General features: G+C 46.0%; 1 protein-coding gene across 1 annotated transcript in view; it reads right to left on the bottom strand.

The window, feature by feature from the left end:
* Positions 1-3,585: 3,585 nt before the first annotated feature.
* The window catches only part of arhgef7b (Rho guanine nucleotide exchange factor (GEF) 7b), a 36,549-nt gene continuing 28,070 nt past the window's right edge, over positions 3,586-12,064 (bottom strand). The window contains exons 16-21 of the mRNA XM_062527839.1: positions 11,701-11,922; positions 10,514-10,604; positions 9,949-10,038; positions 5,515-5,614; positions 5,162-5,216; positions 3,586-4,713 (exon numbers count right to left, since the gene is read on the bottom strand). Of these exons, the coding sequence (XP_062383823.1) occupies positions 4,597-4,713; positions 5,162-5,216; positions 5,515-5,614; positions 9,949-10,038; positions 10,514-10,604; positions 11,701-11,922 (675 nt within the window). The 3' untranslated portion in view covers positions 3,586-4,596. The remainder of the gene's footprint in view (positions 4,714-5,161; positions 5,217-5,514; positions 5,615-9,948; positions 10,039-10,513; positions 10,605-11,700; positions 11,923-12,064) is intronic.

A 12,064-nucleotide genomic window follows, 5' to 3' on the forward strand; every position in this document is an offset into this window, starting at 1 on the left:
GTGCCAGTAGTTTGCAAGTTGCCTTGATTATTACGCCAGATGAGAGTGTAGTTCCATGTCAAATCAGCCTAGAAAAACGCCAGGTTTCATTTTCAGTTGGTCTTATTGCACTTTCTAACTTGAGAGGAGACACGTTTTAAATGGGAAAATTACCAGAAATTTTAGTCACTTTTAAACATGAAGCTAGCAGGCGAGAAGCTAATGGTCTAATCCGATTCAATGATCTATGCTAGGCTGAAGCTAAAAGTTGTATCGCCAGACTCACAGAATGGCTGGATGAACGGGAACAAGGTAAATATCGATTGTTTTGCTCGAGGGGAGGTGGAAAATGAGCGTATTTCCAAAAATGGCGGAATATCCCTTTAAGCAGTGGTTAGCGGGTCAGGCTGTTAACTGTTCTGCCCGTTAAGCAGTGGTTAGCGGGTCAGGCTGTATACTGTTTGGTTCTGCCCGTTAAGCAGCGGTTAGCGGGTCAGGCTGTTAACTGTTTGGTTCTGCCCGTTAAGCAGTGGTTAGCTGGTCAGGCTGTTAACTGTTTGGTTCTGCTTGTTGAACAGTGGTTAGCGGGTCAGGCTGTTAACTGTTCTGCTTGTTAAGCAGTGGTTAGCGGATCAGACTGTTTGGTTCTGCTCGTTAAGCAGTGGTTCGCGGGTCAGGCTGTTAACTGTTTGGTTCTGCTCGTTGAACAGTGGTTAGCGGGTCAGACTGTTAACTGTTTGGTTCTGCTCGTTGAACAGTGGTTAGCGGGTCAGACTGTTAACTGTTTGGTTCTGCTCGTTGAACAGTGGTTAGCGGGTCAGACCGTTTGGTCCTGGGCTCTGATGTGTCTGACACATGAGAGAAGTGTTGAATTACGTTCACTGTGTGCGGAGTGCATGAGGAGTGTGCAGCGGCAGAATGGGTTTAAAATGCACCATGTTGAGTTGATCAGCTGACACTTCTCTCTCACAGGTTGCGTGAAATATAAAATAAATAAATGAACTAAATATGAATGAAAAATAAAATGTTGAAATATTACATTTAAGAATACCAAAATCCCAAAGCTTCCTTAGATATTCAACTTCAAATTCATCAATTCAACTGGCACTGGTATCAACTGCAATCTTGTGCGAAACAAAAGCAGCGCTCCTGACGGTGAAGGCATGCCGTGTTTGTGTGTGTCTCTCCTGTGACGGTGAAAGGTCTTCTGTGTTTGTGTGTGTGTCTCTCTCTCTCTCCTGTGACGGTGAAGGCATGCCGTGTTTGTGTGTCTCTCTCTCCGGTGACGGTGAAAGGCCTTCTGTGTTTGTGTCTCTGCAGAGTCAAGGCCATACACAACATGGTAATTAGATACAGGTAACATTTTCCACTTCTTGTTTGTGAATGTGTGTGTTCTGGTACACACAGACGTGCGCGCAGGCACAGGCGCGCACACACACACACACACACACACACACGCATTCAGCAGAGAGTGCTTTGTTTCCATGTAAATGTCTTGGGTGTCATTCTCTTCCCTAAATGTCATCTTTGCCTTGTCTGTCCACACAAAGGGGTGTATGGCTGCTCCGCTCCACACTGACGGCCCTCGGGGAGATCTAATCTCCCGACGCATTCTCTACGCCGTCGCACAGCCTCCACACACACGCACACACAGCACTCCACACAATGTCCTTTACAATAACCTGGGCTGGAGGCAGCCATATTGTCTAGACAAAAACATGTAAACAACCTCCGTTTGTTTTTTTCTTTTTTTTTGTTTGGTATATCAGCATGCTGATGTTGTTCTCACAGACAGACCCTTTGAGGCCTTTTAACTTCTGTTGTGCGTAGAGACTTCTCACAGACATACAGCGTTGTATTGTACATATAGGCATTCTATTTCACAGTTCTAAAATGGCCGAAGTGTTTGGAGAAGACGCTCTGTGTTCAGGAAGCAGGAAGCAGGAGCGTGCTCGTCAAGCTTTGCGTGCCTGTGAGAACACAAGGCGTGCTGATGGGCACCATAGGCCGGTCCAAAGCCCCTCCTGCTCCACATTCTCCCCAGCGTAACGTGGAGGTAGCAGTAGGGCTGCAGTGGAGCCCGGGAGAGGAGAGGAGAGGAGAGGAGAGGCGAAGGGCCTCCAGCCAAGCCCATCAGCAGCAGGCACGCAGCCCATCACCCCGCCACCCACCCGTGCCACCTCACATCCCCGCCACCCGTGCCACCTCACGTCCCCCCACCCCCAAGCCCTCCACCTGCCCACTCACCAGCCATTCACACAGGCCCAGTGCCTTCCATATCTCTTCCCAGCACCTCATCTCTCTCCCTCTCTCTCTCTCTCTCCCTCTCTCTCTCTCTCTCCCCCCCCTCTCTCTCTCTCTCTCCCTCCCTCTCTCTCTCTCTCTCTCTCTCTCTCTCTCTCCCTCCGTCCTCCATCCATCCCTGGGTCTGAGGCGAGGGAGAAAGCCTGGATTACGGAGACGCCACAGAGCCGAGGTGGGCACACAATGGGCAGAATTATGTGGGCAGCGCCTTGTGCAGCTTACACCTCGCCGGTGGCTGGGCACAGCTTAAAGGTGTCCTCTTGTTCTCGCCCGGAGGAGGGGGATACACAGCGCCGTTTATCACACAGGCTTGTCCAGCTGGCCATCCCAGCAGAGGCCTGATCCACTACACACACACACACACACACCCCAACACACAACACACCACACTACACACGCACCCCAGAACACAACACACACAGTGTGCAGAAGAGACGCGCCTCAACACCTACACCACACACACACACACACACACACACACACACAGTGTGCAGAAGAGACGCGCCTCAACACCTACACCACACACACACACACACACACACACAGTGTGCAGAAGAGACGCGCCCCAACACCTACACACCACACACACAGTGTGCAGAAGAGACGCACCCCAACACCTAAACCACACACACACAGTGTGCAGAAGAGACGGACCCCAACACCTACACCTACACCACACACACACACACACACACACACACACAGCACTGTATGCTAAGGAGGCCGGTGCTCTGCCGGTGTGTTTCTGAGGGGTGATGATTTCAGCGGTCCACTTGGCTCCGCCCCCTCTCTGGTGGTTGTGGGGGTTAAGGGAGCGCTCCACTGGCCTCTCTAGCGGATATGGGCACACACCTCACTTGGCCGTGTTCTCGTCCTCAAATCAAACTGACCACTCCGCATCTTGGGGTGTCCACTCCTCATCTTGGGGTGTCCAGACGACACAAAGACGGCCACTCTGAGAGGACACTGAGGAGGGCTGTGAGAGAGAGGCTGTGCCATCACCTGGACAGTGAGTGTGTGTATGAGTGTGTGTGCGTGTAGTGTGTGTGGGTGTCTTTGTTTGTGTCTGTGTGTGTGTGTGTGTGTGTGTGTGTGTGTGTCTGTGAATGTATTTGCTTGTGTTTGTGTGTGTGTATATGTGTGTGTGAGTGTGTGTGTGATTGTGTGGCAGGGAGTGATGGCGAGTGGCAGGCCACTAAGAGCCAGGCTAAAGTTACAGCACTTTGGACAACAAAGGACATAGCGCGCACACACACACACACACATACACACACACACACACACACACACACCGGGCTCTCTTTACAGATTTAATCCTCAGACACAGTGCTACAAGCTCCAGGGAGGGGACAGCACAGAGAGAGAGAGAGAGAGAGTGATAGAGAGAAACAGAGATGGAGGAGAAGAAAGAGAGGGGGAAGGTGCCTCGCTCTCAGGAGAAGAGAAGAGAGGAGGACCAGCTAACGTGAGCGAGCTTGAGGAATAAGAGGACCTCAACCCGTCATCTCATACAGTCCTGTCATCACAAGATTTCTTTTAAATACATAAATTAGTTGAAGAATATAGACAATTCGGCAGAAAAGTAGATTTGCATTCATTTTTTTGTTTGTTTTCATTTTAAATGAATAGTGCGTTCAAGATCACTTGAAATGCTAAGAAAACTGCTAGAAATGCAAACAATTTTAGGAAATTGATTTCAAAGGCACATTTCTTAGCATCATTTATAATACAAAGGGTGTATTAATATATATATTATATACATAATAAAATTACAAAGGGAAGGAAATCTTACAGAAAATCATCAAAAAATAAGTAAAAACCCAAAAAATCAAATAACATATAAAGAGCTAAAAAATTGAGGTAATTAAAAAGAAAACACAATATCTCAGAAAAAAAAGCAAATTGGAAAAGAAGTCAATGTGAAAAGTTTCCAGTTTTGTACGGCGCAGTTTTCCATTGGAAACATCCGGGATGAGCTGAGACTCACGTGTACAGTAAGGGCTGGGATTGGACCCACAGGCAGGTGCATTTGGATGGGAGCTGGCTCAACCATAGACTATATAGTGTACATACTGTATGTAATGTATAGAATATAGAATATATACAGTCTATGGGCTCAACAGACTCAACGGGCTCAAGTTCCAAGTCCACCTCGTTTCACTCCGAGGCTCGTCATAAGCACTCCTCCAGTTTAAAGCTTTGGCATGGCTCTAGTCAATGGGCTCAACTGCTTCAGATGTACTGACTGAATCGGCACAATCCCTCATCGACGACCTTGAATCCGCACAATCCCTCCGACGACCTTGAAAGTGTTCACAGGTTGGTCTCGTCCCAAGTGGGATCATTCTTCAACACTTTCCTGACGATCTTCTCCAGCTCCTTCCGCGCCTTCTGCTCCTCCTCCAGTGTTCTTTTCATCCTCTTATTGTCCTGTTGGAGCAAGAGGAACAACGTCACACATCAGGAACAACGTCACACCACGTCACACCTCAGGAACAACGTCACACCTCAGGAACGAAAAAATGCCAAGATCCGTTCATTGAGCGCCACGGATGTCTATCAAATGCGTCTGTGCATAACTCATCATGGTCTTGCTTTCTCCCCTGTTCTGTGATTGGTCGCCAACATTAGGCGAAAATGTGGGTGTTAGTTTCCAGACTGCCTTAGCAGCGTGAATGAAATCACCACGCAAGGCAGGATGGGAACACCCAGGCTAATGTGTGCTCTTAATTGTACTTTAATAGTTCATCGTTTTACTAACCTGTAATCTATGGACGTTTAATAGTCCATTGACAGTCTATGAGAGACTTTGTAGACAACATCTAAAATCTCATCCATCAACAGGCCAAAAATACTAAAAGAGCTCAAGGATGCTCACCTGCTTCAGCTCCTGCACCTCATCCCTTAAAGCGTACACCGTGTCCACCAGACTCCTGTTGAAAACACAGGTATACAACACGTCATGAACCAGATGGCACAGATCGGCACAACACATCAAAAGTGTTAAAGTGTTCAAAACGTTGGCCCCCAGCTGTGGCGCAACTGGCTGGGGCACCTGTACCGTACGCCGGCGACCCGGGTTCGATTCCCACCCCGTGGTCCTTTCCGGATCCCACCCCTGCTCTCTCTCCCAATGATTCTCCACTGTCTCCATCATTAAAGGCATAAAAAGCCCCAAAAATATACTTAAAAATGTTTTTTTTTTTTTTTAAAGTGTTCAAAATGTCTGACCTCTCCTCCACTACGGTCTGCCCGTTGCTCCTGGTCTCCTCCACGATGATCTTCTCCTCATCTGGGAAGAGCATGTGAGGTCCAGAGTCCTTCCTGGAGCCTGTTTTAGAGGAAGAGGAGGGTCATCAGATCAACTAGCCAATGGCTGACTGGGCAGCAGAGTGATGGACAGCCACACCGACTAACACTGGTGCTGGTGCTGAGGGTGACAGGAAGACCACACTGAAGAGGACACGTGATTGGAGGGTGAAGGTGGTGGGTGGGTCATGCACTGACACTGTGTTACGACAGGCAGGCAACATCATGGGCACATGAAAAACCAAACACAGCACAATGGGTTCACACAGTCTACCGAGCTCCACAGTGAATGAATGCTATTTAAAGGCTGTTTGAGATCGCGGCGGCCATCTTGAAGTCTAAGTGAAGGGCTCTTCTCCTCCAGCAGTTCAGAAGAGATCTGTGTGAATCTGTTACCTCAACCTCTCCAGGATGACTTACAAAAAGTACAAAAACAACTGAATAGGTAACCAACAAATACAAAACACAACAACAACAACAACAACAACATGCCCTGTAGACATAATGCAATACCAAAAGCGTATGCTGAACAAACATGGTCAAATACAAATACATATTTATTTCAGAATTAACTATTACAAGTGATATCATGTAAAATGTAAGTTCCACAACTGTGGTATCTAGAAAAAAAAATACTATATACAGAATATACAGTATATAAATAAATAGGATACTATTTCAGCCAGCACATGCAACCCTGCTTACATGTCTATTCATAACCATATGCACAAGTCATACGTCATATCTACATGTATTTGGCTGTATCATTCTACTGCAAAAAGCATGAAACAAAAGGCCCAATTTGAACCAATTTTAAGATAAAGTCAAATCATATAAACCATGATTTGACTCAGTTTCCATGGTTACAACGACATTATCTCATGTTTGAATCTTAAAGCCCAATATTTTAATTCTGTGTTTTGGAGCCCAACTATCAGCAGATGTAGGAACTGATGACGAGGCTTCACAGTAGTGCCAGAACATAGCGGAGCATATGCCAAATCTGGCAATCCAAAAATCACTAAAGTGTCAAGAGTGTGGACGAAGGCAGCACTCTCCTTCTGATGAACAGGGAAACAGAACAAAAGGTTGGTTCAGTTCAGTCATACTAGCTGGGGCAATTAAAGTAATGGTCACACACAAAAGCTTTACAGAAGAGGTGGGCAAACTGCAGCCTGCCGAGGCTTCAATTAGGTTACCATAGGCTGCTCGCTATTTTATATTTTTTATGTATATATATTATATAGAGGCTTCAATTAGGTGAACATTGGCTGCTCGCTATCTTATATTATATGCTTCAATCAGGTAACCATAGGCTGCTCTCTATTTTTATCCTGCCATAGACAGCGTTATGGATAGGCTGCTGGCCAATTTTCAAAACCCAAGTTTGCTTCAACTTCGGGTACAATACATTTTGCTGCACATCACAAGGGAACAGCCCTGGAGACTTATGCTTACTGCAATTTACATGCCGTCATTTGAAGTAAGAATCATTGTGAAGCTTGTCAATGAAATCCTTGTGAAGATGCAATGCAGTACAGAACAGGAGGAATGCCCTGAAAGCAGGACACCTGGAGAGGGTGAGCATGTAGATAAGCAAAGAATGACAGAGACATGTAAAGATGATCAAGACATACTCAGATACTCCACAGACACATGACAACATGCACTCTGAACATCAGGCAAACATCCCCTCGCCCCCTCTAACCAGAACAACAGAAAAGAGAGCCTGACCCCCCCCCCCCCGACCCCCCCGGACCCCCCACCACAGTCTACTCTAGACAGGGAGAGAATGGAACTAGCTACGGAAATACTGTACAGGTGACAACACGTACAAGACAGCAAGCGGTCTGGCTGATGGGAGACAACAGAAACACAGATACAAAGAGACAATCACAGTAACAGACTAGAGACAGCAACACAAGACAGCCTACTGGAGCCGGGGGCGGAGCATAAAGGAGAAGGGGAGGAGCTTTAGTTCTGATGGGAGATGTACGAGCAGCTGCTCTTACGAGAGACGGAGCCCAGTCTGTAACTATGGGCGGTCCATATACTGTCATAGTCCGAGTCTTCCGAGAGGTCCGAGCACGGCTCCGCGCGAGACAGCCCGCTCTGGACACTCACGAGGTCCACGCCGGACTGGTCGACTTCGACCAGCACGTGATTATGCATCAAATCGGTCCCCTGCCATGCTGGGATGGAGGGGGTCAGAGGTCAAATCATACAAACGGGAGGGAGGGGAGAGGAGAGTGGCGCCCAGGGGACCAAAACAAAGATTTACAGAATGGAGGAAGGAGGCGAGGTGAGAACAGAAATCAATCAAAGGCAGGGGGGGAACAGAAAGGACAGTGCAAAGAAACATGGCGTCGTTGAAAACGGGAGGATGAAGAGCAAATGGAAGGGAAAAAGAGAAAAAGAGAGAGAACATTGTTAGAAAATTCACTTTTTAAGGTTTAAGGATCATTAGAACAGACAAGATAGAAGAGCAATCCTCCACATCCATTTGGTCATACAGCTACTGGGCAATCTTGCGTTCACATGGTCTCGCGTTTAGGAGTATGGAATAACAACGTCCTATTTCCAATTAGGAATATGGAGTAACAACGTCCTATTTCCAGTTAGGAATATGGAGTAACAACGTCCTATTTCCAATTAGGAATATGGAGTAACAACGTCCTATTTCCAGTTAGGAATATGGAGTAACAACGTCCTATTTCCAGTTAGGAATATGGAATAACAATGTCCTATTTCCAATTAGGAATATGGAGTAACAACGTCCTATTTCCAGTTAGGAATATGGAACAACGTCCTATTTCCAGTTAGGAATATGGAGTAACAACGTCCTATTTCCAGTTAGGAATATGGAATAAATAACAACGTCCTATTTCCAGTTGGGAATATGGAGTAACAACGTCCTATTTCCAGTTGGGAATATGGAGTAACAACGTCCCATTTCCAGTTGGGAATATGGAATAACAACGTCCTATTTCCAGTTGGGAATATGGAGTAACAACGTCCTATTTCCAGTTGGGAATATGGAGTAACAACGTCCCATTTCCAGTTGGGAATATGGAATAACAACGTCCTATTTCCAGTTGCTTGACAAAATGACTGGAGACAAACACTTGCCTGTGGCCATGCGCTTGTGCACTGAGCAGAATGGCCCAGTTGGATATGCCTTATGTCACTATGTGCAATGTCAAATGAACTGCACCAGATGCAACTGGATTCTGACCTTGCATCGGACAAACAACGACCATAGCAGACATGTGATGTGACAGCTCTCTGTGCTCCTCCCTCTGAGGAGACGAGGGGGATGTGCTGTTGACATTTGTGATGTACTGCAGGGAAGCTCACGTCTCCAATCTTAACTCTTAACGCCACAGACACTAGCACTGCAGGCATTAAACCAAAGTCACCTAAAGCACATGTGCTGTTCACATGAGCAACGCAGAGCGTAGGTTTACATTGTTTTGTCTTTCCTTTGGGTGCTTTGATAAAGTGCTCTAGAAAGGTAACTTGTTGTTGTTGCTGTTAATGTCCATCACCTTCAAAATCATCCATTTTTATTCCCATCCCAGCATTGCACACTTGAATTGTTTTGGGAATGTTTATGAAGTTTCACCAAGCGGAGGTGGTTTCAGAATCTAGTCATTTCTAGCACCATTCAAATATCAACACCCTATAATTCTGTACCTGACACGTATGAGAAAAATATCAGCACTGTAACTCTGGTTGATCTATTCCTTTAGGCATGCAGACAAGGCACACACCGTCACATCATCCAGTTTTTCATAGCAGCCTTGAGTGACTAAATCTGAGGTGATTACTGTACATTGACTATTACTATGGTTGACTAGTCACTGTTTGTTACTGGAGTTAAGTGTTTGTGTTACTTCAGAACTCTGGACAGGATGAGTAAACGTGACTTACTAGAGTTAAGTGTTTGTGTTACTTCAGAACTCTGGACAGGATGAGTAAACGTGACTTACTAGAGTTAATTGTTTGTGTTACTTCAGAACTCTGGACAGGATGAGTAAACGTGACTTACTAGAGTTAATTGTTTGTGTTACTTCAGAACTCTGGACAGGATGAGTAAACGTGACTTACTGGAGTTGAGTGTTTGTGCTACTTCAGAACTCTAGAGTAAACGTGACTTACTGGAGTTAAGTGTTTGTGTTACTTCAGAAATGTGACTTACTGGAGTTAAGTGTTTGTGTTACTTCAGAAACGTGACTTACTGGAGTTGAGTGTTTGTGTTACTTCAGAACTCTAGAGTAAACGTGACTTACTGGAGTTGAGTGTTTGTGTAAACGTGACTTACTGGAGTTGAGTGTTTGTGCAAACATGACTTACTGGAGTTGAGTGTTTGTCGTGTTTTGGCGCTGGTGCAGTAGGCCTCGATGACCTTCAGGATCTGAGCATCCTCCTCTAGTGCTGCTGTACCTGGACACACACACAAGCAGACAGAGGTGAGGACACAATAGACTCTGGACACACACAAGCAAACAGAGGTAAGGACACACACACACACACACACACACACACACACACAAGCAGACAGAGGTGAGGACACAAGAGACTCTGGACACACACACACACACACACACACACACTAGCTTGCTACCTAACAGCTAGCCAGAACAGCATAAAGATATGTTAAAATTATTACTCACTTTGAATGCTAATACTTATTTCATTGAATATTATTCCACATTTCTGTAAGTCACTTCAGATAAAAGTGTCTGCTAAATGAACAAATGTAAATGTTGTTGTTGTTGTTGTAGATGTCATATGGCTGTACTTGGTGCATACGACTCACTACTTGTCTGTGAACATCAGTAAAGGAGGAGTGTGCAGTACGCCATTTCGGAAACAGAAATGTCCGAGCAACAGGCTGACAGGATGTGAGTGGGCTTACTTTTCCTCGTGCCAAACTCGTCATCCGAGGGCTTCCGCTCCGACTTGCGCAGCCTCAGCTTCCTGACACTCTTGGGGCTTCTGCTTTGGTCCTGCACACAACACACACAACACACACCTGAGTCACGGCTCCACACACAACACACACCTGAGTCACGGCTCCTCACACAACACACACAACACACACCTGACTCCGCTGAATCACGGCTCTTCACATTCACGCGTGTGGTATTTTGCCACTCAAAGACAGACTCCTTTCAGACATACACAGTAAAGGGGTCACAATTCTAGTGCTAGTACGTCGTGTTGATCGTTATGATTTAACACTAACCATCATGCCTTATAGTAACACTAACCCACTCTATATCTCTCTCTCTGGATGTTTACTGTAATTTCCCGACTATTAGCCGCGGCTTATACATTGAATTTTGCTACATTTCTTCCGATATGAGGTTAATACAGGGGGGCAGTTAATATGGTGTTAATATGGTTTTGTTTCTTTTAACTTGCATAAAACACTGTCCTGCGGCTTATACACAATGCGGCTTATATGCGGGAAATGACTAACACTCAAGTGCCATGAGACATGAGTAGGGTTGGGTATCGTTTGAATTTGAACAATTCCGATTCCGATTTCGATTCCTTGTTTCGATTCCGGTTCCTAACGATTCTCGATTCCGATTCTTGTAAGAGGCAAGGTCAAAAAAGTTTGGATATTTTAAATGAGCTAGCTAACCAACGGTCTGATCTTCTCTATCAATTTTAATTCTATGAACTTTTTACTTTTTATGAACTTTACTATACATTTCTCACAGGGCTGTTTTCAATTACAATATAAATATCAAATCTATGAACTGTCATCTTGTTGTCTCAGCTCGGTTATGCAAACACCTTCTTCGTTGGTGTTTAGCGGCTTCTTCCTCCAGTTCGCGGGCTGGCAGTCGATACTAGGAATTGAAATTTAAACTTTTGAACGATTCCGGGAGAATTGGAAAGCTAGTCTCGGTTCCCATCGATTCTCGATTCTCGATACCCAACCCTAGACATGAGCAATGTTTTGGCGCTCTATAGTGAAACTAAACTGAAGTGGGAAGTGGGAAGTGGGAAGTGGGAAGTGGAAAGTGGGAAGTGGAAAGTGGGAAGTGGGAAGTGGAAAGTGGAAAGTGGGAAGTGGAAAGTTGTCCTCACGTCTTTGAGGGCGAGTGCGGCGGAGGGCCGCAGGGGGGGTGCGGGGCGGAGGCAGCTGAGGCTCCAGGGCTTCTGCGTCTTGGGCGGCTCCAGCGGCCGCCAAGAGGTGGCGCTGTAGGGGGAGCCGTGGATGGAGTGGTGCGGGAGGGTGTGGTAGGCGGGGGAACCCGGCGCCCCGCGACTCTCCGAATGCCGGGATGGAGTGACGGGGTGAGAGGGGAGCTGGAGGAGAAGAGAGTTAGAATTACATTATAATGATGTCATGGTTTAACACATTATAATAATGTATCAAACAGTTAATGTAACAGTGACATTATAATAATGTATTAAACAGTTAATGTAACAGTGACATTATTATAATGTA

The sequence above is a fragment of the Sardina pilchardus genome, chromosome 23 (assembly GCF_963854185.1).
Source record: "Sardina pilchardus chromosome 23, fSarPil1.1, whole genome shotgun sequence".
NCBI lineage: Eukaryota > Metazoa > Chordata > Actinopteri > Clupeiformes > Clupeidae > Sardina > Sardina pilchardus.